General features: G+C 43.8%; 2 protein-coding genes and 1 long non-coding RNA gene across 8 annotated transcripts in view; 1 reads left to right on the top strand and 2 right to left on the bottom strand.

The window, feature by feature from the left end:
* Positions 1 to 1870, bottom strand: part of ZNF609 (zinc finger protein 609) — a 222964-nt gene extending 221094 nt beyond the window's left edge. Inside the window, exon 1 of one of the 2 annotated variants that reach the window (XM_032175816.2) lies at positions 1780 to 1870. The gene's annotated coding sequence lies outside the window, so the exon portion shown is untranslated. Of the gene's footprint in view, positions 1 to 1450; positions 1518 to 1779 lie in introns of those variants that run through there. The other variant, XM_058427235.1, reaches the window with a different exon arrangement.
* The window catches only part of LOC131381112 (uncharacterized), a 71313-nt gene extending 50941 nt beyond the window's left edge, over positions 1 to 20372 (top strand). Inside the window, exons 2-4 of the long non-coding RNA XR_009209582.1 lie at positions 12110 to 12156; positions 14702 to 14847; positions 18408 to 20372. This is a non-coding gene — a long non-coding RNA (uncharacterized LOC131381112). The remainder of the gene's footprint in view (positions 1 to 12109; positions 12157 to 14701; positions 14848 to 18407) is intronic.
* TRIP4 (thyroid hormone receptor interactor 4) overlaps positions 7358 to 25319 on the bottom strand; it is a 68039-nt gene continuing 50077 nt past the window's right edge. For 2 of the 5 annotated variants that reach the window (XM_032175817.2, XM_058427238.1), the window contains 2 exons: positions 18186 to 18288; positions 7358 to 7663 (listed from right to left, as the gene is read on the bottom strand). In XM_032175817.2, the coding sequence (XP_032031708.1) occupies positions 7596 to 7663; positions 18186 to 18288 (171 nt within the window). In that variant the 3' untranslated portion in view covers positions 7358 to 7595. Of the gene's footprint in view, positions 7664 to 8302; positions 8473 to 18185; positions 18289 to 25319 lie in introns of all 5 variants that reach the window. The other 3 variants (XM_058427236.1, XM_058427237.1, XM_032175820.2) reach the window with 3 other exon arrangements.

The raw sequence follows: 25319 nt of genomic DNA on the forward strand, positions 1-25319 counted from the left end.
TTTTTAATTTTTTTATTTTTAAAAAACAGGGTCTTGCTTTGTTGCCCAGGCTGGTCTCGAACTCCTGGGCTCCAGCCATCCTCTGGCTTCATTCTCCCAAAGTGCCAAGATTACAAGCATGAGCCACCACACCTGGGCTTGACTCCCCATCTTAACCCTGCACAGGTTTTTAGTGGTATTCCGAAACAAACAAAAATCACTGCATGAGTGTTCCATTTATATAAAAGAATTAAATATGATGATTCAAATAAGAGTAGAACCTTCCCTTGAAGTCTTCTTCCTTAAGGGTCTGAAACTAACATCATATTGAGTCTACCAGACACTATTCCTTCACAACTTAGTACAGGCTAGCCAAAGAGGCAGGCACAACATGGCTGGCATCCCTTATTCTTCTGAAAAATGTGTGCCAATGAGCTCTGCATTGTTCCTCACTCAAAAAGAAGAGCCTTTCTCTCTGGCCTCCTCCAATGGCAAGCCCCAGTCAGGAAAAGGAAGAAAATGGCACTGAGGAGCCTGGGAGATGGAGCATATCCAAAGCTCTCAGACAAGACTTGAACCTATGACCTTCACTGTGTACACAATAGGAGGGTGAGAGGGACCGGTTTATCTCTGCTGCAGCAGTTCTCAGCCCTGGGGTAGCACTCCCGATAAAATGACACGACTATTGTGTGTGGCAGCAGAACAGTCATCTCCTCACAACAGCCTAAACCAGCACTCCCTCCCCCAAGACAAAGCAGCAGGGGTGAAATTAACTCAAGGCTGCAGAGCAAAGCCTAATACAGAAAAGGGAGGCCTGTAGGGGCTTGGGGACTCTCCTCAACCCCTTAGGCTCTGGACACATGGCTGGAAACAGACAGGCTTTCTTCCCCATCTTTCCCACTCTCATTTAGGTAGGGAGCTGTTTCTTAGAGAATTTAATCATCTGTGATTTGTTCAGAAATATTCCCCCTGAAGGGCTCTGATCTCTCCACCCTGTGTGAGCCTAATTCCTAGAAGCTGAAATGACTGTTTGCTGCTGCCTGTTTCACAAACACACATTAATTGGTCAGATGTGTCTCCTCCTCCTCAACCCCAAAGGGAGGAAGGAGAATCTGAGCAAAGCACAGAGATGATCCAACCGTAATTACACATAAAGGGAAAAGAGGGCAGCATGGGTTTTCCAAACAGGATAAGGTCACAAATCCTCCCGGGGGTACAAGGATAGCAGTTGAGGTCCAGGCCCAGGGATCCCTCCATCTTGAAGAAAAGGACAGGAGTAAATGTGACCTGAAGACTGTTAGGGGCACACACCCACAACCTACTTACTGCACGATCCCAGCCACCTTGCTCCCCACTCCTAGGTCACGCACACGTCCTTCTTCCGACCCTATGCTCTGAACAACCCCCCCGCCCCCACCCCCCCCGCCAACTCCCTGACTGGCCCCAGTCGCCCTGAGCGCCCTCAACATACCCAGACTCGCCTCAGAAACTCTCTGGCCTGCTCCCATAACCTAGCCAGACCCTAATCCCCTCCCGGGCACCCCTACCCTCAGCCTGAACCGGCCGTGGCCACGCTTTGAACTTCACCCCGCGCCCCTCGACGCCCCCTCCCCCACCCACGCAACGACACCCCCTACACACCTTCCCCTCGCTCCGCCCCAGCCCCCCCAACCCCCACTTCCTCCGTCAGGCAGCGCCGCCGCCCCCGGCCCCCATCAGATCCCCTCAGCCCCGCGCCCCATCGGTGCCGCCGCCTCTTTCCTCCCCCAGTCCCGGCTCCACACAAAGCTCCGGACTCACCGCGCGGCCGGTCCCGGGAGCCGCCACCTCCGCCCGCCCGGGGCCCCGGGCCGTAGAGCCGCTGCTGCTACGGGGCCCAGGCCGCCATCCGTTCCCGCGGCCCCTCCCCCCCACCCCACCCCGGCTCCGGCTCCGGCTCCGGCTCTCTGCCCCCTCCCCGCGCCGCTCCGCCCCGCCCGGCCGGTGCCGCTGTGTCCGGGGCCGCGGGTCCCTCAGCCGCCGCCACCGCCGCCGCCGCCGCGATCCGGGACAACCAGAGTCACCCGGAAGACGCGGACACTGGACTACCAGGCCCTCGGATCCGGATTCCGCGCTTGTGTGGAGTCTGGAGCGGGTGAGCGCAGGGGAAACCCGGAACCTGGATGAAGGAGCGAAATCCTGGGTCTCGGAATGCGCGCTCACCCGGAGCCCAGATTAGGGAGTCTTAGCTCAGGGAATGCTGGAAAACCCGGCGTGCCGGTTAGAACCAAGATAAACTCAAAGAAATCTGGATTAGAGAGCTCGAACCTAACGCTGTCCCCTCATGGGCAGTAGAACTCTCGCTGGATCAGACTTCTTCACAGAGAGGTATCTGGGGGGAGTATTGCATCTTATAATATAGAAGACACCTCTTCTGTAGTTGTCCTTCAACCACAGAGAGGAAAGGGCCGTAGGGGGTCTGAACATGGGCATCCACAAAGAACAGAAGAGCAATCACAGCTCCTGATTTCATCCATTTTACCCCTTAGTTCAGCAAAGTACCAACCTCCTAATTTTTTATCCTTTGTTCTCCAGCTTTTTCTTTTAGGATTACTACTTGCTTTTCTCCCCAAAGCACCCATTTCTAATCCCTCTATATATCCCTTTTCCCCTCACCATCCTATATCACTAAATCTTGTTGCCTTTTATTATCTAAAAGTCTTATTCTGTCCTTCTCCAACCCACCATTCTAAGGATTGTAGCTTTTATTTTTCCTTATCTCCAGCATACTATCTAGTGCACAGTAGGCATTCAGTCCATGTTTAAGTGAGCCCTCCCACTCAGCTTTCACTTGTGAAACATCTATTCATGATGACCTCCTAAGACTTCCATCTCATTCCATAGCAAACAAATTTACCTTAATTCTCAAGGCCTCCCACATCCTAGCCCCTATTATGTCCTTCCTGTGTCCTTGACCGTTTTATTCTGCTTTGCATTTATCTTACCTTTTTTCCCTTATCCTGAGGCATCCTTCAACAGTGCCACTCAAGATAGCATGTGACTTGGAGATAAAGTGAGGTCATAAAAAGGTGGGGGGAGGGGTTGATAGCTAAAGATAAAAACTCAACCTTTCTGGTCTAGGAAAAATAATCTCTCTTTGGTCCACCAATAGTCATGTTGTTAGACAGTACAGGGGCAGAACTGATCCCAGGTGACAGCGAACTTCCAATGTATACTAGACAAAGTTACAAGTGAGGATTCAGCTACTTAGCAGGTGGAGACAGAGAAGGGTTTAGTGTTTTAGACTTAGGCATGATTTAATTAAGCATTAAACATTCCAGTAGTCATCTCCCACTGAAGGACCATGATTCTGCCATTGGAGAGAACTAGACTGCAAAAATAGGGAACAAAGGAAGGTAAACATTCCTGCAGTGAACTCCAAGTTTCAGCCAGAGAAAAGTTCTCAAGCCTGGAAGAACCACTAAAAATTTTCAAGTGATCAGATGTCCTACATAGTAAACAAACCTTAAGTTTTGATCTACTTTTCCTCTAGACCAAGGGTTGGCAAACTGCATCTCACAGGTCAAATCAGGCTTACCACCTGTTTTAATATGTCCCATGAGCTAGAATGATTTTTACATTTTTAAACAGTTAAATAATCAAAAGACTATTTCATGATGTGAAAATGATATGAAATTCAAATTTCAGGCCAGGTGCAGTGGCTCACGCCTGTAATCTCAGCACTTTGGGAGGCAGAGGCAGGCGGATCACGTGAGGTCGGGAATTCGAGACCAGGCTGACCAACATGGAGAAACCCCGTAAAAATACAAAAGTTGCTGGGCGTGGTGGCGCATGCCTGTAATCCCAGCTACTCGGGAGGCTGAGGCAGGAGAATCACTTGAACCCAGAGGCGGAGGTCACGGATCCCAGCTACTCCAGAGGCTGAGGCAGGAGAATCACTTGAACCCAGGAGACGGAGGTTGCAGTCAGCCGAAATCTTGCCACTGCACTCCAGCCTGGGCAACAAGAGTGAAACTGTCTCGAAAAACAAACAAACAAAAAAATAGTTTTATTGGCTCTAGCCAAGGTCATTTACATTATCATCTATAGATGCATTTTTACTACAACAGCAGAGTTGAACAGTTGAAACAAGGGCTGCATGGCCTGTGTAAAGCCTAAAATATTTGCTATCTGACCCTTTACAGAAAGTTTGCCAACCCCTGCTCCAGACAAGCACTATCCAACAGAACTTTTTGCAGCGATGGAAATGTTCTATATCTGTGCTGTCCAATGCAGAAGTTGCTAGCCACATGTAGCTATTTGAGCACTTGAGATATGGTCAACAGTGACTGAATAACTGAATCCTTAATTTCATATAATTGAAATTTTCATAACCACAAGTGGCTAGTGGCTACCATAATAGACAGTACAGCTCTAGACTCTTAAATCTTCTGTACTGACTTTTTTTTTCTCCTTATGCCATGATCTCACTCCCTTCCTGTGACATTCCTCTATGGATTCTCAGGAACTCCCCACTACCCCACTGTTCCACAGTCCCACTCACTATATACACATCCATTCTTCTGACCTCAAGCTGCAGTACACTTACTAGGTTGTCTCTCTGCACTCTCCATTGTCACAACTGAAGTCTGAAAATGGATCAGGTTATCAGTTGTCACCCTATGAATTAAGCCACATTATGTACATACACATAAATGGACATTTACACAAGTTTATTTGTGTCAGAGGATGGCACTGAGGCTGTATTCTTTCTTCTCTGCATGAGAGAAGTAGAAAAGTCCTCCACATGCTGGATGCCTTGTTGCTGCTGGTGTCTGTGGTATGGATCACCTCCCTCCAAACACATTTACAGAAGCTCAGAGCAGCAGATGTATACTTGGCTACTTGAATCTCTAGGAAAAAAAATTCCTTCATCATTGGATTTTCTGTCCCTCCCCAGGCCTAACAAACTGAAGTTCACTGATATCTTTAGTTTAATAGATGCTTGCTTTTTACTCGTCTTTTTGAGCTGGCTTTTTGAGAATAACTCCCATGCTATCTTGATCTTGGCTAGGTACATTTTTAAAATTTACTAAATTAAATGAAATCCACATAAATGGGCTTTGAAGTCTAAATTTTTCACACTTACTTCCTAGGAAAAAATGAATTTTAGTAAACTTCTGACTTAAAAGAGGGGATACCTAGTTTTCTTTTTCCAGATTAGCTATAGCAAGAAACAAACAAAAACCCTTACTCTATTCCAAACATCTAACTGCAAAGCCAAGGCTTCCTACATTTGATCTTAGCCAAAAGGCCAAGAAGCAATAAAGCCAAGGCTTCCTAAATCCCGTCAGAGAAAGTCTCCAGTTTCATATATCCCCTACTCTGACTTTATATAAATGAGACTGAGTCCTGCCTGGAAAACCAAAAACAAAACAAAACAAAAAACAAAAAAGCTGAATCCTTTAGGTACTATACAAATTGACAGCAATTGAACCCCACTATTCAAAAGGGGGTACAGATATTTAGACGGCAACAAAAAACCAGCTCAGAACTGTGAAACTTCCTTTAGGCCACACTGCCCCAGAGTTACATAGTCAGAGCAAAGTGTTGTAAAGTACTAAAAGGCTATTCCTGGGCAAGTTTGCACTCAGGCTGCTAAGAATTTCCACTAGGCTTTAAATTGTGCTATTCATCACTGAGCAACTGAAGGCCATCTATCCCCAAGTTTCTCCCACACTTCCTCCCTGATGTCTCCACAAATAAAAGACAGACCTTATACCACCACCACTATATGAACTAAAGACAGACTTTCACAGTCTAACCATGAAAAGGAGAAGTTTCCATGTTATTCTGCCACTTACTAATGAGGCTCCAGTTGCATATTTTGGATGCTGAGGTGGGTTCTTGTAAACTTGTAAAGTTCTTGTAAACTGTCTTATCTCAGCACACAAAATGGTTGCATAACCTGATCTGTCGCAGCTCCTGGTGTTTTTCTTTCGGCATGTACACAGTCTATCCAGGAGAAAAAAATCAATCCAGACACCTCTATGCTCAGGCTGTTGTTCAAATAAACTTTTTTCCTCCCTCCCTAGGCTCTTCACCTCCCGCCTTCTAGTTTTATTTTGGTATTAAGAGAGCCAGACAACGTCAGCACAGAATTCAAGGTGCTACTGCTTGGTAAACTATTAGCTGCATAGTGAACCCAGTATGGCTTCCTTAATAGTAGGGTCTGCAGGAAGCCAGAAAGAGACTCCCCCAACATGCCCCCTGCCAAAGAAGTGGACATTAGCAGTCCTTTCCCCTTTCTCCAGAGGCTGAACAGAAAAAGAGAATACTACATGTTTGCATCACCGGAACAAGAATCGGGTGGGTTTTCCCTGGGAATCCAGAGTGATCAGGCCCTGCAAAACCAATGCCTAGAGCTATGCAACAAGCAGGGTTCACAGTTGAGTGAACATCAATGCATAACGAGTGGAGGCATTTCAATGCAAATAAACGCTGAATATGAAGGATTAAAGAAAGGGGAAATTAATCTTTTTCATAACACAGGGCACATTTTTTTTCTCTCCCTTGCTCTCTTTTTTAAGTCATGCACACAACTGCTGGAGGGAGTCCAACTTCCCCAGTGTGGTGGTGGTGTTTTATAAAAAGCAGAACATACACATTTAAGACCATGAATTTCCTCAGGATGCCAGCAACTGAGATTCTGACAGCTCTTCAGAACAGCCTCAGAAAGTGTTTCACTAAGGACAGCCAGACTGACAAAAATCTCATTTCAAACCAACCTCTTCTTTTTCCAAAGCACATAGCTTTCTGGGATGTGAATGGTTTAAAAGGTTTGATTTCAGCATTTGGGGGGTATTTGGATGCGTTTACTGAGGCGATTTTATTTTTTAGTTTGTTTCTAATTGCCCCATCTAAGTGATGCTTTTGCAATACCAACAAAATAAATAGGGCAACTTCATGGTGCTTTAGCAGGTGGCTCCATCTTCTCCCAGTCTGAACCATCCATATCCTGGCTTCTCAAACCCAAGAAGTGGAAGCACTTCTTCAGGTTATTCCTTCCAAAAAAAAAAATTTGCCAATGAAGGTTACTCGGCTTTTCACATTTCATTCAGACTGTTCAAGAGACATTGGATTGGAGCAGAAAACTTGTTACAAACCTTTCTGTCCTATCACAGGTTTGTATTAAGCACAGGATTCCTCAAACATCCTATTACTCTATCAGATTATCCCTTTGATAAGAAACTTTAAAATCTGAGAGGATCCCTCAAAAAAAAAATCATTAACCTAGGTTAAAAACTTTCTAACTACAAATACAAGTCTCAGAAAGGAAAGGAATTTCCAACTTGGTCCAATCTCTTTTGATACTATTCTGAGAAAAATGTCAAAAGACTTAGAATTTTTAAACAGGTTTTTATAAATAATGTATTCAAAGATTTTGACCCATTACATAAAGTAGGAATCCCACTCCTTAACAAAAATATACAGATTTTGGTAAGAGTTTAAGTTCTGAGATATTCAAGCCTGATGCCAAGCCTTTAGGTTTCTACTACTTCAATTCCAAAGGACCAGTAGATAGCAATTTTAGTACACAAAACTCCACTATGCTGTATAGTTCCTTTTCTCCTGGGTCAGACAGCTTTATTCTGCTTCATTAACCCCTTCTTTGCTCCTTGATGGATCTTGGAATCCAATTTCCCTGTAAGAAAAAGAAGTCTCATTATTTATTTTTGTATTTGCAATGCAAATCTTTTGTAGCCTCCCAGGTCTTCTGGTTACTGTGTTCCTGTCACTTTCAATTATCTTACTTCAGGACTCAGACACTTCCAAACTTCAGTTTCATTCTGTAAGAATAAGGAAGCAATGGGAACACTGTACAAGGATACACAAATGCATACAATGAGTATTTGTCCTAAGAATCTAAGAAGTTAATTATTTCTAATTTTGTAGCTACTAGAAAAGAAATATCACATTTTTAAAGGTGTTTGATGCTAAGGCAAATTTTTAAGAATATACACATGCAATAAAGGAAGGCATTTCACACAGTGGGAAATCCATTCCTCTGACCTGTTAACTGGCTGAGCATAATGCATGAATCTTCACAGTGAGAAAAGCAGTTCAAAACCCCTTTGCTGCCTCAGACTTAATAGGGGGAGTGACCTGCAACAGTGGAATAGAATCCACATGAATGCTTTACTGACAAAGGGCCCCTATCACCAGCTAAGAAGGTTAAAGGTCATAGGCTATATGACTCTCTAAGTGTTAAACTTAGAAAACAAGCAACCTTCCCATCCCAGGTGACCCTAATGAAAGGTATATTACTGATGTGGTCTCTGACCTCTTCTCAGATCTACCAGGAGAGAGTTTGGCTCAGTGGTAGCAGCCTTAGGAACCATCCATCTCATTAGGAGAATCTTAAGAGAATTCCTGTCTGTCTGGCCTGAGAACAGTTTGGCAGTTTGCTTTCTCCCACAGAAAGTCTCATCTAAGTCAATAGTGATGCTTATGCTGAAAATAGAAACATAATTCAGTTCAGTCTCAGCACTAAAAAAAAAAGAAAACAAAAAAAAACAAGGAGTCTTCCCCTTCAAAGGCAGCTGAATATACCACAGGCCCATGCCCATAATCACTGCCTCTCAATATGTTGTCATTTTCATTTGTTGCAGCAATCAGGCATAACAGAAAGAGCAATGGACTAAAAATCAGAAGACCCAGGTTCTAGTCCACTCTTCTCTGGTATTAACTAGCTGTATGACCTAGGCGAGTCATTCAATTTCTCTGGATTTCAGTATTTTCACTTGTCCAATTAAGTTTAGAATACATGTACTGACCATGGCACAGTAAGATTGTGAGAAAAATTAGCCTCAGCCTAACAAGTTTCCCTGTTTACTTAAATCTCGTCTTGCCCAACATTAGTCTGTCTGTATATCTCTCTTTGTCTGTTTATCTCTCTCTCTCTTCTCTTTTAGGCTACACCTGCTTCTAGAAGAACATTATGTCCTTTTCTGGGCTTCCTCAGAAACCATCACTAAGTAATACCCCGAATATCATTTAACAATAATCACAATGCTGTTGATTTTAATTAGGGCTTTAGAGCATAGGGCATTCCCAGGGATTTAGGAGTTCTTTTATCCCTTATGCTGCCTGGCTGAAAACCTGAACATGCGCCAGCCATCTGGCAAAGAGCCCTGTTACAAGGCAAGTCAGCCTTTGTATCCCTAACACTACCATAGTGACTGCCAAATGGTAGACGCTCAATAAATGCTCTCACCAAATGAATTAAACAAAGGTAGACACTACAAATTTCAAAACCTTTATATTATATATAGACAGTACTAAGTAACCATAAATAGCAGATATCAGATAAATGTAAGAGTACAGATTGTAAAGGTGGTGGTACCCAGAGGTGAGTCTCATTCAGCTTTTTAGGATAAGCTAGGACAGAATTTAGAATTCCATCTAGGACTCCAGACATCCAGTTGTCTGTATTGCATAAGTTGAAAGACTCTGTTTATTTATTGAGACAGAGTCTCTGTCGCCCAGGCTGGAGTGCAATGGCACGATCTCGGCTCACTGCAACCCCCACCACCCAGGTTCAAGCAATTCTGCCTTAGCCGCCCCTGTAGCTGGGACTACAGGTGTGTGCCATCACTCCCAGCTAATTTTTTTATTTTTTGGTAGAGACAAGGTTTCACCATGTTGGCTAGGTTGGTCTTGAACTCCTGACCCCAAGCGATCCCCCACCCCACCTCAGCCTCCCAAAGTGCTGGGATTACAGGCATGAGCCACCACACCTGGCTGAAAAACTCAGTTTTAATCCTGAGACTTCCTAGGTGTATAACCTTGAGTATGTTACCTAGTCACTCTTGTCCTCAATTTTATCAACTCTAAGAGGAAACCGGACTATACAATACTGAAGGTTCCTTCCAACTGTATGATATTGTGCCCTAGAAATGAAATGTAAATTGGAATAATTTGTTCCTGAGGCAATCTGATATAGTGAAAAGAACAGGAAACCTTGAGCCAGAAAGACTTGAGTAAAACAACTTCCATAAACCTGTAAAATGAAAGGAGGAAAAAGCCCTTACTAACACACAGAGTTACTGAGAAGATTATAGCTAACATTAAGTGCTTTCTATAGACCAGTCACTGAGCTACGTGTATTACACGTACACTAAGTCCTTTAATCAAATAACTACAGGTTCGGTATTCCTTATCTAAAATGCTTGGGACCAGAAGTGTTTTAAATTTCAGATTTTTTTGGATTTTGGAATATTTGCATTATATATATTTACTGGTTAAGTATCCCAAATCCAGAAACCCAAAATCCCAAATGCTCCAGTGAGCATATCCTTTGAGCATCATGTTGAAGCTCAAAAAGGTTTAGATTCTGCATTTCAGATTTTCAGATTTGTGGCAGGGCGTGGTGGCTCATGCCTGTAATCCCAGTACTTTGGGAGGCCAAGGCAGGCAGATCGCTTGAGCCCAGGAGTTCCAGACCAGTCTGGCCAACATGGTGAAACCCTGTCTCTACCAAAAAAACCAAACCCCCCTCACTCCCCCCAAAAATTTGCCAGGTATGGTGGTGCAAGCCTGGAGTCCCAGCTACTCAGGAGGCTGAGACAGGAGGATGGCATGAGCCCAGGAGGTGGAGGTTGCAGTGAGCCAAGATCTCATGCCATTGCACTCCAGCATGGGCAACAGAGTGAGACCCTGTCTAAAAAAAAAAAATTTTTTTTTTTTTTTTTTTTTTTGGCCGGGCACAGTGGCTCACGCCTGTAATCCCTGCACTTTGGGGGCCGAGGCAGGCAGATCACCTGAGGTCAGAAGTTCAAGACCAGCCTGGTCAAAATGGTGAAACCCCCGTCTCTACTAAAAATGCAAAAATTAGTTGGGCATGGTGAAGGGTGTCTGTAATCCCAGCTACTCAAGAGGCTGAGGCAGGAGAATCGCTTGAACCCGGGAGGTGGAGGTTCCGGTGAACTGAGATCACACCATTGCACTCCAGCCTGGGCAACAAGAGTAAAACTCAAAAAAAAAAAAAAATTAATAAAAATAAAAGCAGGCCGGGCGCGGTGGCTCACGCTTGTAATCCCAGCACTTTGGGAGGCCGAGGCGGGCGGATCCGTACGAGGTCAGGAGATCGAGACCACGGTGAAACCCTGTCTCTACTAAAAATACAAAAAATTAGCCGGGCGTGGTGGCGGGCGCCTGTAGTCCCAGCTACTCAGAGAGGCTGAGGCAGGAGAATGGCTTGAACCCGGGAGGCGGAGCTTGCAGTGAGCCGAGATCACGCCACTGCACTCCAGCCTGGGCGACAGAGCAAGACTCCGTCTCAAAAAAAATAAATAAATAAAATAAATAAATAAATAAATAAAAGCAATAAAAAATTAGCCGGGTATGGTGGTGCAGGCCTATAGTCCCAGCTACTTGGGAGGCTGAGGTGGGAGAATTGCTTGAGCCAGGGAGGCAGAGGTTGCAGTGAGCCGAGTTCACACCACTACACTCCAGCCTGGGTGACAGAGTGAGACCCACTCCCAAAAAAAAATAAAAGATCAGATTTGGGATGCTCAGCCTATAACTGAAATAATATATATTAAAGTGTTTCAGGCCAGGTGTGGCTTATGCCTGTAATCCCAGCACTTTGGGAGGCCAAGGCAAGCAAATCACTTGAGGTCAGGAGTTCAAGACCAGCCTGATCAACATGGCAAAACCCTATCTCTACTAAAAATACAAAAATTAGTTGGGTGTGGTGGTGCTCGCCTGTAATCCCAGCTACTCGGGAGGCTGAGGCAGGAGAATTGCTTGAACCCAGGAGGCAGAGGTTGCAGTGAGCTGAGATCTCACCAGTGCACGCCAGCCTGGGCAACAGAGCAGGACCTCATCTCAAAAAAAAAAAAAGTGGGGGGGCGCTTCATAAATTCAGTCTCCTGAAGAAGTAAGGGTGGTTATATTATTTACGCCGAGGCTTGGGAGTTAGGTTTCTTAGTTATGGTTTCAATTTCACCTTTCATTTACCATAAAACCCCAGGCAAGTCTTTTAATTATTATTTATTTCAGATTCCTCATAAGAAAAAAAGACATATGATTTTCTTCACATTCTTAAAGCTTTACTGAATGAGAACATTCCTATTTTACATTTCAGGAGACTCCAGTATGATTATGAAAGCCCTCAAAGTGAGACCAGCTCAGGTAAGATCAACCCATTAGAATAAAACACTCAATGGTAGGCAGACTAATCTCTGGCTTCAATGATGATGTCTAAAATGGAAAGCTAATAGGAGAAACAAGATACAAGAGGAACAAGTATTTCCAGGATATTCCCAGGAATTCAGACGTTCTTTCATCCCTTAGGCTGCCTAAAAAAAATCAGACATTTGCCAACAATCTGTGAACTCCTTACAATCATGGACATTTTGTATCCTTAACGTCTAACGGAGTGATTGCCAATAGAGGCAACTCTTGGGCCAGCTGTGGGCAATGATGGTAAGGGACCGGGGCTTCTTGTGGAAAGCAGCAGTCATCATGACTGTCCTTAGATTGCAGGAACTCTAAGCTCTGAGTTCTAGTTCACCCTGGGCTTCTTTTTTCTTTCTTTCTTTCTTTTTTTTTTTTTTTGAGACAGAGTCTCGCACTCTCGCCCAGGCTGGAGTGCAGTGGTGCCATCTCGGCTCACTGCAAGCTCCATCTCCCGGGTTCATGCCATTCTCCTGCCTCAGCCTCCCAAGTAGCTAGGACTACAGGCACCCGCCACCATGTCCGGCTAATTTTTTGTATTTTTAGTAGAGACGGGGTTTCACCGTGTTAGCCAGGATGGTCTCCATCTCCCGACCTTGTGATCCACCTTGGCCTCCCAAAGTGCTGGGATTACAGGCGTGAGCCACTGCGCCCGGCCCACCCTGGGCTTCTAAGATCAGGATCTGGATAGTGAACCACAGTGACATACAATACATCCTCTTCATGGTAGGGTGTAACACTTAGTTTCTGTATTTCCCCAATATTTTTACATTTAGTACCTAATCGTTTCAGTGTTAAACCACCTCCTCAATCATAGTGCCTAAAAGAAAATCAAATGCATGTGCAGCAGATGGGCACGAAGTTAAAAGGGGAAAAAATATTTGTCATCAATTGATATAACTCTCATAGGAATTTTCACATGGTTGGCAAAAGATATAAGGTGCATGAGTTTATAGAGCATGTTGTTAAATTTAAAAAATTTCCTTTATCTGAGTATTCAACCTATATAAAGCAGACACAGAGCCAGGTGATACCCTATTGTATATTGCTCTTTTCTGAATTATTTCAATTTCAGGAGACACAATTACCTTACGATCAAGCAAACTCAAATTTACACTTCCAAAAACAAACAAATCATACACCTTTAATTTAAGGCATTTATACATCCATATATATGTGATACAACACATAAATGGGTCATATTCTAAAAGTTTATTTGCAAGTCTGAAGTTTGGAACCTGAAGCCGGGCATAGTAAGTGTATATCTGTAGTTCCAGCTACTTGGGAGGCTCAGGCAGGAAGATCTCTTGAGCCCAGAGTTCAAGGCCAGTCTAGGCAACACAGTGAGACCCCTGTCTCAAAAATAAGTTTGGAATTTCGAATATATTTATCATAGAACTAATCTGTAAAGGGTAGCTAGTTCCTACACCATCCCACAAAAAAAAAAAAAAAAAAAATTTAAGCCATAGTGTTATAAGTAAAGCAGACTATTAATTAATTTTTTTTTTAGAGACAGGATTTCGCTGTGTCACTCAGACGGGAGTGCAGTATTGCAATCATAGCCCATTGCAGCCTTGAATTCCTGGGCTCAAGCAATATTTCTGCCTCAGCCTCCCAAGTAGCTGGCACTATAGGCACACGCCACCACACTGGGATAATTTTTTTTTTTTTTTTTTTTTTTGTAGAGACAGGGTCTCGCTATGTTTCTCAGGCTGGTCTCAAACTCCTGGCTTCAAGTGATCCTCCTGCCTCAGCTTCCTAAAGTGCTGGGATTATAGACATGAGCCACTGTGTCTGACCAAGTATTAATATTATTAATGCTATTAAACTTAATCACTTCATGTAATAATATATCTAGAGGAAAATGTGATAACCATTCCAAATCAAGAGGCAGGTATGTATTTTCCCCAGTGTAACTGGGATTAAAGACTTTTCCAGCTTAAACTACTGGAGGTATCCCCTAGGACCTAAGAGAAGAGAGTTCTGGCAGAGTAGAAGGTTTTTAGAGAAGCCAAGGTGGATGGATCACCTGAGCTCAGGAGTTCGAGACCAGCCTGGGCAACATGGCAAGACCCCGTTTCTAGCAAAAATACAAAAAATTAGCCAAGCATGGTGGCACATGCCTGTGGTCCCAGCTACTTAGGAGGCTGAGGTGGGAGGATCACTTGAGCCTGGGAGGTGGAGGTTGCAGTGAGTCGAGATTGTGCCACTGCACTCCAACCTGGATGACAGAGTGAGACCCCATCTCAAAATAAAATTTTCACTACCTATTGTTTCTGTGCAATTTTTAACCTTGTCTAGTGTACCATTAACTAACAGAAACAATAGGAAAAAGATAGGAAGTTATTAAAGCTTTCTCCTAAGAATGTCACTCCCCTCCCCATCATGAAACCTTATGGAGAAAAATGAAGGCTCTATAGGTCCTGAAGGTGTAGAGAAAGTACTAAAGTAAAACATTTCAGAGAAATATCTAAACTCTACACAGAACATTTTCTCAAAGGACTTTAGGCAGCAGATGAAAACCAAGACGGGAAGAAGCTACGAAAAGGGAAGTAGGACTAAAGATCAAGTAACAGCGGGTCTGAGAGAGAGGATTTACCACCGTTTCCTCCTACCACCAGTGTTGCCACCAGTACCTAGAGGAAGGTGAGAATGAAATGGAGGAGGAAGGGGTAGACTGCTAGAACCGAAACAGAGGGAGGGTAAAAGGAGATCTAAATCCTAAACAGGGCCAAGTGTGGTGGCTCACACCTGTAATCCTAACACTTTAGGAGGCCAAGGCAGGAGGATCACTTGAGACCAAACTGGGCAACATAGTGAGACCTCATCTCTACCAAAAATTTAAAAATTATCTGGGTGTGGTGGCACATACCTGTAGTCCCAGCTACTTTGGGGGCTGAGGTGGGAGGATTACTTTATCCCAGGAGGTGGAGGCTGCAATGAGCCATAATTACACAACTGCACTCCAGGCTGGGTGACAGGCCAAGGCCCTATCTCAAAAATAAAGAAATCCTTAATAGTGGAGAAAAGAAAGGATTTCCAGGGCTACTGGGCCACCAACTGGAGTACCGTCTGAAGTAAATAATTTGTGTCAGTTAAGGGCAACTTGGTTCAGATCTTCCAATGTGTAGTAATCTTAGGATCTTATCAATCAAGATGTTGCCTGAATTTTGCAGTAAATATACATTAATATAAATTCCTACTCCAAGCATTTCATTTTGTGATTGAAAGCAGTGTTACTTAAAGTACAGCCAGCTGGCCAATAGCATCAGTATCACCTGAGAGCAGGATTGAGGAACCTGTGTTTTAATAGCTTGCTAGGTGATTTTTAGTTACATTATAGTTTGAGAAGTACTTCTCTAGGGCATAGATTTATAAAATGGCTAGTTGGTCCCCAAGGTATTGGATGAGGGAGAGTTGTGCACCAGTGAGGACAATGCATGCCCTAGAATCACGCAATTCACACAATGGGAAAGCAGTGACAAAGAGGCACAAAATGGTAACTGACATGAGCAAATGGGAGAGTTGCTGATGTTGCTTTTCCAAGGATGTTAGGCAGGGAGGCCACCACTACTATATATGTGTTTTGTTTGTTTGTTTTTGTTTTTGTTTTGTTTTGTTTTGATACGGAGTCTCGCTCTGTTGCCCAGGATGGAGTACAGTGGTGCGATCTCGACTCACTGTAAGCTCCGCCTCCCGGGTTCACACCATTCTCCTGCCTCAGCCTCCCGAGTAGCTGGGACTACAGGTGCCCACTACCATGCCTGGCTAATTTTTTGTATTTTTAGTAGAGACGGGGTTTCACTGTGTTAGCCAGGATGGTCTCGATCTCCTGACCTCATGATCCACCTGCCTTGGCCTCCCAAAGTGCTGGGATTACAAGCGTGAGCCACCGCGCCCGGCCCACTATATGTGTTTTGAGACTGCTTTGAAATACAAGAGGCTGCTCTAGGACAGAGGAAGAAAAGATGGGTCCCAGCTACTTGGGAGGCTGATATGGGAGGATTAGACCTGGGAGGTTGAGGTTGTGGTGGGCCATGATCATGCCACTGTACTCCAACCTGGGTGACAGAGCAAGACACTGTCTCAATCAATTAACTAATAAGAAGTTTAAAAATGAGGCCGGGTGCAGTGGCTCAGGTCTGTAATCCCAGCACTTTGGGAGGCCGAGGCAGGCAGATCACAAGGTCAGGAGTTTGAGACCAGCCTGGCCAATATGGTGAAACCCCATCTCTACTAAAAATACAAAAATTAGCTGGGAGTGGTGGCGGACGCCTGTAGTCCCAGCTACTCGGGAGGCTGAGGCAGGAGAATCGCTTGAACCCAGGAGGTGGAGGTTGTAGTGAGCCGAGATTGGGCCACTGCACTCTAGCCTTGGAGACACAGCGAGACTCTGTCTCAAAAAAAAAAAAAAAAATATTAAAAAGGAATGAAAAGCAAGAGAGCCAAGGCCGTACTCTGAGAACCAATAATGAAGAGAAATGTGGAAAGTGGTGTCTCTAAAATAGATGCTCAATAATAAATACTTGGCCGGGCGCGGTGGCTCACGCTTGTAATCCCAGCACTTTGGGAGGCCGAGGCGGGCGGATCACGAGGTCAGGAGATCGAGACCACGGTGAAACCCCGTCCTCACCACAGATGTGTGGCTCAAAAAATTAGCCGGGCGTGGTGGCAGGCGCCTGTAGTCCCAGCTACCGGAGAGGCTGAGGCAGGAGAATGGCGTGAACCCCGGAGGAGGAGCTTGCAGTGAGCTGAGATCGTAGCCACTGCACTCCAGCCTGGGTGACAGAGCGAGACTCCTCGTCTCAAAAAAAAAAAAAAAAAAAATAATAATAATAATAATAATAATATAATAAATACTTAAAATGTTAAGTCTTTTTTTTTGAGATGGAGTTTCACTCTTGTTGCCTAGGCTGGAGTACAGTGGCGCGATCTCGGCTCACTGCAACCTCTGCCTCCCGAGTTCAAGCAATACTCCTGCCTCAGCCTCCCAAGTGGCTGGGATTACAGGTGCCCACCACCATGCCCTGCTAATTTTTTGTATTTTTAGTAGAGACGCGGTGTCACCATGTTGGACAGGCTGGTCTCGAACTCCTGACCTCAGATGATCCACCTGTCTCGGCTTCCCAAAGTGCTGGGATTATAGGCATGAGCCACCACGCCCAGCCCTTATTCTTGAGTTGAATATTAACAGTGAATAAATGGATAAATGACAATGTTGCCACTGCACTGCCTTACTACTTCCTTTGACGAGCAGTACAGTGGGGCAAAACACTCTTTTGGCTGACAAATAGTATTTTAATGTAATAGGATCTGAAATAGAAGTTTAGAGTGACTTACTGTGCCAATAATTGTGGATCAAGATATACTTTGGAAAGCCTTTATTGTAGTTATCCTAACATAAAGTTATTGATAAGTATAATTATATTAAGCCTCCAACACTAGGGATACACAGAACACAATAATTTTTTTTTTTTTTTTTTTTTTTTGAGACCAAGTGTCGCTCTGTTACCAGGCTGGAGTGTAATGGCACAATCTCAGCTCACTGTAACCTCCACCTCCCAGGTTCAAGCGATTCTCCTGCCTCAGCTACAGGCGCACACCACCACGCCCAGCTAATTTTTTGTTTTTGTAATCTTAGTAGAGACGGGGTTTCACCATGTTGGCCAGGATGGTCTCGATCACTTGACCTTGTGATCCACCCGCCTCAGCCTCCCAAAGTGCTGGGATTACAGGCGTGGGCCACCATGCCTGGCCAAAAGGGAAGATTATATAAAGATCTAGACAAGTGAGATGCAAGATAAAAAAAAAGAAAAGAAAATTAGACCATCAAAGATTATGACTTACAGGCTGATCCAAAGGTAGTGGGTTACGTCAACCGATTGTTCACAGTCAGTTACAGATTGAACTCCTTGTTCTACTTTTTTCCCCATTCCTCACTACTGCACTTGACTAGTCTTAAAGAAAAAAAAATCATGACTTACAGATTTTTGGATTTCCTTTAATAGGAAACTTCACAACCATTTCCTGAGGATTTTTGCAGATGAAAACAAATGGAGAATCAGATTCTTGACTGATGTCTGGAAACTGTAAAATATAAAAATAAAAATTTCAGGCTAGTTGGGACAAGTTTTGAATTTAAGGAGAACAGAAGATGTCCCAGATTTCACCTCAACATTCTGATGATAGTACTTTTCATTTCACAGGTAAAGAGGATTATGCTCAACAAGCAAGAACAAATCTTCACCTTTCTACAATCCTTAGTACAGCATTATACAGTCTATTGCCTGCCATCTCTGATTTCCTATAGTGGGAACAACTTCATTAAAAAAAAAAAAAAAAAAAAGTTTACCTGAAATCCTCCCAGAAGAATTAGAACCGACTGCTCTTTTATCACAAACAACCAAGAGTCAGGAGATTCAGGGATCTCCTTGGGGAACATCAGGTACCCCCTAGGTTCAACTCAAGTGAAGCACTGGAAGACTTAAGAAAAATAAAACATCTGTGGAAATTCTGCCAGAAACAGTACACATAGCCCTTCTCTAGCTAAAGGGAAGGAAGATGATTCATTCTGAAAGGTATGAACATGCAAAAGCTGTTTTGCTGGATGCTTTCCAGATCTACTTCGGGTGAAAAGGTAACTGGTAGAGCAATTCTGAAAATTATTTAGAAACCTCCTTTGGATCTCTTATCATAAAACAAATCTGTGTGAATAGTTAGGACTTTTACTTTTTTTGTAAAAACAGACACAGAACCTAGAGTAAGACTATGCTGGCTACACAATCACAATTTAAGAACAATTGGGGGTTAGCAATGGGTAACGGAGCTGGAATTTCATTATTTCCTATCTTACTATGTCTTATATATTTAGCATGTTCAACAAATATGACTCATAGGCTTCTGGGTCAGACTTCATTACCAGAGAAGGCTTTCTCCTAGTAACTACCATCAAAAGTATGAAATTGCCTGTATTTTCCACCCTTATTTGACTGCTAAGATATGCCTTCTAAAGTCTAAGCCACTAAAAGTTTCATTTTAAAAAATAAGGAAATTCAAATTTCTCTGTAACTAGAAGCATGAATAGTTAAACTTCTTTATTTGACCACTCTTGTCCTACATGATAAGTGATGCTGTGGAGAAAACAGAAGGGATTTTTAGTAGCATCTGGCCCTGCCCATACACCGTGGCTTTCAGTGTGGAAGAGGTGGGACATGTACTTTGTTTTTGTTTTGTTTTTTTAGAGATGGGGTCTCTCTATGTTGCCCAGGCTGATCTCAAACTCCTGGACCCAAATCATTCTCCTGCCTCAACCTCCCAAAGTTCTGGGATTATAGGAGAGAGCCACCGCATCCAGCCAATAAAACAAACTTAATATTAACTATCAGCCACAATCATATTAATAGGCAGGGTCAAATGTTCACGGTAGAAAAGTAAGGCTACAGATACAAGGGTAAACCCTCTTCTTTCTTATCCCTTTTATCTTCAGAAGCCAAAGAAAAGCAGGGCCCAGCTGTTATTGCTGGGTATTAGAAGGAAATAAGCTCTGCACAAGATCCATGCTGAGGTGCTTTGGCACAAATAAAACCAGAGGCTGCCATCAAGATCTCTAAACCTAATTCTACAGAGACCAGAGCAGCAGCAGTCATAATTACTATCTCTTTAATTTTCCTATTTTTCCTTCCCTGTGGCTTAGAGACCATTGAGGCAAAGGACAATCACAGCTCTGCTTTTCCAACACCACAAACCATTTCAGCCAGTCTCTCCTCTTTCTTCCATATCAATAGTTTTTGCCTCTCTACTGGATCAATCCTATTAACACACAAACATTCTGTAATGTCTGGCATGAAACAAAATCTCTTATCCAGATCCCACATCCTCCTCCAGCTACTACTCATTTCTCAGATTCCCATTACAACAAAATTCATCAAAAGATTATCTGTACTCCCTGACTTTAATTCCTCTCCTACTTTTTTCTTGAATTCACTATAAATAGGCTTTCACTCTCATCATTCCATCAAAATCATTCTTGTAAAGGTCATTGTTGACTTCCATGTTGCTAAATCAAATGGTCAATTCACAGTTCTCATCTTTTTTTTTTTTTTTTTTTTTTGAGATGGAGTCTTACTCTGTTACCCAGGCTGGAGTGCAATGGCGCGATCTCGGCTCACTACAACCTCTGCCTCCTGGGTTCAAGCGATTCTCCTGCCTGCCTCAGCCTCCTGAGTAGCTGGGATTACAGGCGTCCAACACCATGCCCAGCTAATTTTGTATTTTTAGTAGAAACGGGGTTTCACCATGGTGGCCAGGCTGATCTTGAACTTCTGACCTCAGGTAATCCACCTGCCTCAGCCTCCCAAAGTGCTGGGATTACAGGCATGAGCCACCGTGCCTGGGTCAGTTCTCATCTTAATTGATCTATCTGTAGTAGAACTTGATAGAATTCTTTTTTTTTTTAATCTTCACTCTTGCCATCCAAAGATAGAATTCTTTTCTCTGGCTAGGCACAGTGGCTCACACTTCTAATCCCAGCACTTTGGGAGGCCCAGGCAGGAGGACTGCTTGAGCCCAGGAGTTTGGGATCAGCCTGGGCAACATGGCAAGACCCCATCTCTACAAAAAATAAAACATTAAAAAAATTAGCCAAGCATGGTGGCACACACTCTAGCCTGGGCAACAGAGTGAGACCCTGTCTCAAAGAAAAGCCAAAGTATATCCAATATCTCACCATTTCTTAAGACTTCAATGGCTACTTCCTTGGTCCAAGCCATCATAATGTCTCCCTGGGTTTCTGCAATAACCTCCTAAGTGGTCTGTTTCTGCCCTTAACTTCCCTCTTGGTCTATTCTCAACACAGCCGCCAGAACTAATTTTTTTTTTTTTATATCAGATCACGCCATTCTTCTGCTTAAAACTCTCCAATGGGTTTTCATCTCAATCAGAATAAAAGTCTAAGTCCTTGCTTACCATGACCTACAAGTCCGTAGACAATCTGGCCCCCCATTTCCTCTGTGATACCTTCTCTTACTTCTCTCCACTTTCACTCCACTCTTGCCACACTGGCTTCCTTGTTGTTCCTGTCTCAGGTTTTTTGCACTTGCCTTTTCCTTCTTCCTGGAATGCTTTTTACCCTAGATATTTCCATGGCTTCTTTCCTCTCTTCCTTCAGAATTTTGTTGAAGTGTCAACTTTTAGTGAATATTCTATAACCCTATTTAAAATCAGAGCACCAAATTCCCCACAAACTTGGCACTCTTTTTTTTTTTTTTTTTTGAGACGGAGTCTTTCTCTGTCCCCCAGGCTGGAGTGCGGTGGCGCGATCTCGGCTCACTGCAACCTCCACCTCACGCAATTCTCCTGCCTCAGCCTCCTGAGTAGCTGGGACCACAGGCGCCCGCCAACACGCCCGGCTAATTTTTTTGTATTTCTTAGTAGAGACGGGGTTTCACCGTGTTAGCCAGGAAGGTCTCGATCTCCTGACCTCGTGATCCACCCGCCTCGGCCTCCCAAAGTGCTGGGATTACAGGCTTGAGCCACCGCGCCCGGCCAACTTGGCACTCTTAAACTACCTCTCCAGCCTTATTTTTTATTTTATTTTTTTTTTGAGATGGAGTCTCGCTCTGTCGCCCAGGCTGGAGTACAGTGGGGCAATCTTGGCTCACTGCAAGCTCCATCTCCCGGGTTCACACCATTCTCCTGCCTCAGCCTCCCAAGTGGCTGGGACTACAAGTGCCCGCCACTATGCCTGGCTAATTTTTTGTATTTTTAGTAGAGACGGGGTTTCACCGTGTTAGCCAGGATGGTCTCAATCTCCTGACCTCGTGATCCGCCTGCCTCGGCCTTCCAAAGTGCTGGGATTACAGGTGTGAGCCACCACACCTGGCCCTCTCCTGCCTTATTTTACCATCGTCTGATACAATATAATTTACTTATTTAGAACTTTTACTTGGTCTCACCTCACTAGGATGAAAGCTCCATGAGGACAGGGATTTTTGTTTTGTTTACTCATCAGCATCTAGGACCATGCCTGGTTCACAGCAGGCAATCAATAAATACTTGTTGAATAAAAATGCAATGAATTGGCCGGGCACAGTGGCTCACGCCTGTACTCCCAGCACTTTGGGACACCAAAGTGGGCAGACCACGAGGTCAGGAAATTGAGACCATCCTGGCTAAAACTGTGAAACCCCGTCTCTACTAAAAATACAAAAAATTAGCTGGGCGTGGTGGCGGGCGCCAATAGTCCCAGCTACTCTGGAGGCTGAGGCAGGAGAATGGCGTGAACCCGGGAGGCGGAGCTTGCAGTGAGCCGAGATCGCACCACTGCACTCCATCCAGACTGGGTGACAGAGCGATACTCGGTCTCAAAAAAAAAAAAAAAAAAAAGAATTTACCAACTTGTGCATTAAAGTTATTTTATTCAAGGTGAATACATACATGCTAGGAATCGTACACTCTTAGAACTGTAACTCTAAGTAAAAGTAGATATTACTCTTCATGTGTTATCCCTAAGCTTGTGTCTTGGCAAGTGGTCAATATGGCTCTATGTTTAAGAAAAACCACGCTGATGTGTATTAACAGAGTAAGTAAATGTTAAATAGTGGGAAAAACTGGAAAAATGGTGGACAAATTAAATAACAATAGGTTCCTTGGACCCATCATCCTCACAATAAAGACAAACATAAAAATCAACTTTCCCAGATGAATCTCAAATTAAAGTTCCAGGTGAATATCCCTGTTCCTACTACTAGCACTGAACTTCAAGGGGCTTATAAGAAACAGAGGTAAAAAGCAAAGTGGCCTACAAGGAATAAAGTAAAGCCTATGCATTGGAAGAAGAGATTATTTTTCATTATCAAATGCATTAAAACAAAGTTAGCTTGGCAGAGCCTCAGTACCTCCAAAAAAAAAAAAAAAAAAAACCAACCATAATCCCCACAGCCAGGGCCTGGACACTAAAGACTATATTACAAACCACTATATACTTACATTGTATCCTAACAAGTAAGGGATATTTGGTCTGAAAGTCAGAAAAATAAAATGCAGCTTACCCAGAGAAAGAATAAGAGAGGGGAGGTGAAGAATGTGAATAAGCTCTGGATGTCACATTTTATTTTATATTTATTATTAATTAATTATTATTTTGAGATAGGGTCTCACTCTGTTGCCCAGGCTAGAGTGCACTGGTGTGAGCACAGCTCACTGCAGCCTGGACCTTCTGGGCTCAAGTGATGCTCCTAAACCAGCCTCCCAAGTAGCTGGAACTACAGATGTGCACCTCCACATCCAGCTAATTTTTTTTTTTTTTTAAAGGCAAGGTTTCACTCTGTCACCCAGGCTGGAGTGCAGTGGGGTGTTCGTAGCTCACTACAGCCTTGACCTGGAGGGCTCAAGCCACTCAGGAGGTACTGGAGACTACAGGTGCACACCACCAGACCTGGCTAATTTTATTTTTTTTAGAGGACTAAATACATACATACATACATATATATATATAATTTCTTTTGCCATTTTCATAAGAGAAAAAATTGGTTAGCAGTTTTGGTCAACCACCACTGATTCAGTGGAAAATGGGCATTTTCACCAAATCTTCAAGCCTCTCCTTCATTCTTATTCATTCTTGTACTGAAATGATCAATAACTCCTAAACTATGTCACTCTTCACAACAAATTCCCAGATGATCTGTAAATCTTATATCTGTCTCCAGATACAAGATTTATACGTTGGCCAGGCATGGTGGCTCATGCCTGTAATCCTAGCACTTTGGGAGGCCGAGACAGGTGGATTGCTTGAGGCCAGGAGTTCAAAACCAGCCTGGCCAACATGATGAAACCCCGTTTCTACTAAAAATACAAAAAATTAGCCGGGCGTGATGGCGGGCACCTGTAATCCCAGCCACTCAGGAGGCTGAGGCAGGAGGATTGCCTGAACCTGGGAGGTGGAGGTTGCAGTGAGCCAAGATCACGCCATTGCACTCCAGCCTGGGCAACAAGAGCGAAACTCCATCTCAAAAAAAAAAAAAAAGATTTATAAGTTGTTAGTTGAAGAACTAATAACTAAAGCAACAATAATAGGGAATTCATTAACAAAGAACATACATTTGCTGTAGGCTTTCTTGGTTTGAACTTTGAGGAACTAGATAGAACATGAAATCAGGGTCTGAAATCTCGTTAGCTGAAAACCAACTCCAAGAAGACTGAGGTGATAATATGCAGAAAGAGAGAAGGAAATGAGTCTGATAAAGAGGTGCAAGAACAGATCCAAGGAAGCATATCCTGCAAGCAACTGTGCTCTGTGATAAACAGTTCTCATTTATATTTTCCTTCAAAGCAATTCAAGGTGTCACAGGATAACTACCACCCCAGGCCCCACTCTACTGGAAGATAAATGTTTTCTTACTTCAGGGTGACCTACTGATCATAATACTTTGACCAGATGACGACTGAATATTTGACTAGGGTTAAATAAAGATCATACCAGTTGGCCCAAAGTGGGATAGTTGAACTCCCATATACCAGTAACCCAATTCAAGTCACATGCCTAGTATCTAGACAGGGGCTTCCAGCTCAATGCTACAGAGACAATCCATATATGTACCAGGTGAAAGAAATAAGTGAGAAGAGCCGGGCGCGGTGGCTCAAGCCTGTAATCCCAGCACTTTGGGAGGCTGAGGCGGGCGGATCACGAGGTCAGGAGATCGAGACCATCCTGGCTAACACGGTGAAACCCCGTCTCTACTAAAAACACAAAAAATTAGCCGGGCGTGTTGGCGGGCGCCTGTATTCCCAGCTACTCGGGAGGCTGAGGCAGGAGAATGGCGTGAACCCAGGAGGTGGAGGTTGCGGTGAGCCGAGATCGCGCCACTGCACTCCAGCCTGGGGGACAGAGAAAGACTCCGTCTCAAAAAAAAAAAAAAAAAAGAAAGAAGTGAGAAGACATACACAAACTTACGGATCTTATAGCCATTTGTGGAAGACAATCTGATTGAAGCAGCTACAACCAGGTCTCATTCTATTGACAGTAACATTTCCACTGTGGTTTTCTGTGCCCTGTGGAATCATACGCTAGAACCTCCACATAAAAGAACTCAAACAGGCCGGGCACGGTGGCTCAAGCCTGT

This window comes from Hylobates moloch, unplaced genomic scaffold, assembly GCF_009828535.3.
Source record: "Hylobates moloch isolate HMO894 unplaced genomic scaffold, HMol_V3 SCAFFOLD_14, whole genome shotgun sequence".
NCBI lineage: Eukaryota > Metazoa > Chordata > Mammalia > Primates > Hylobatidae > Hylobates > Hylobates moloch.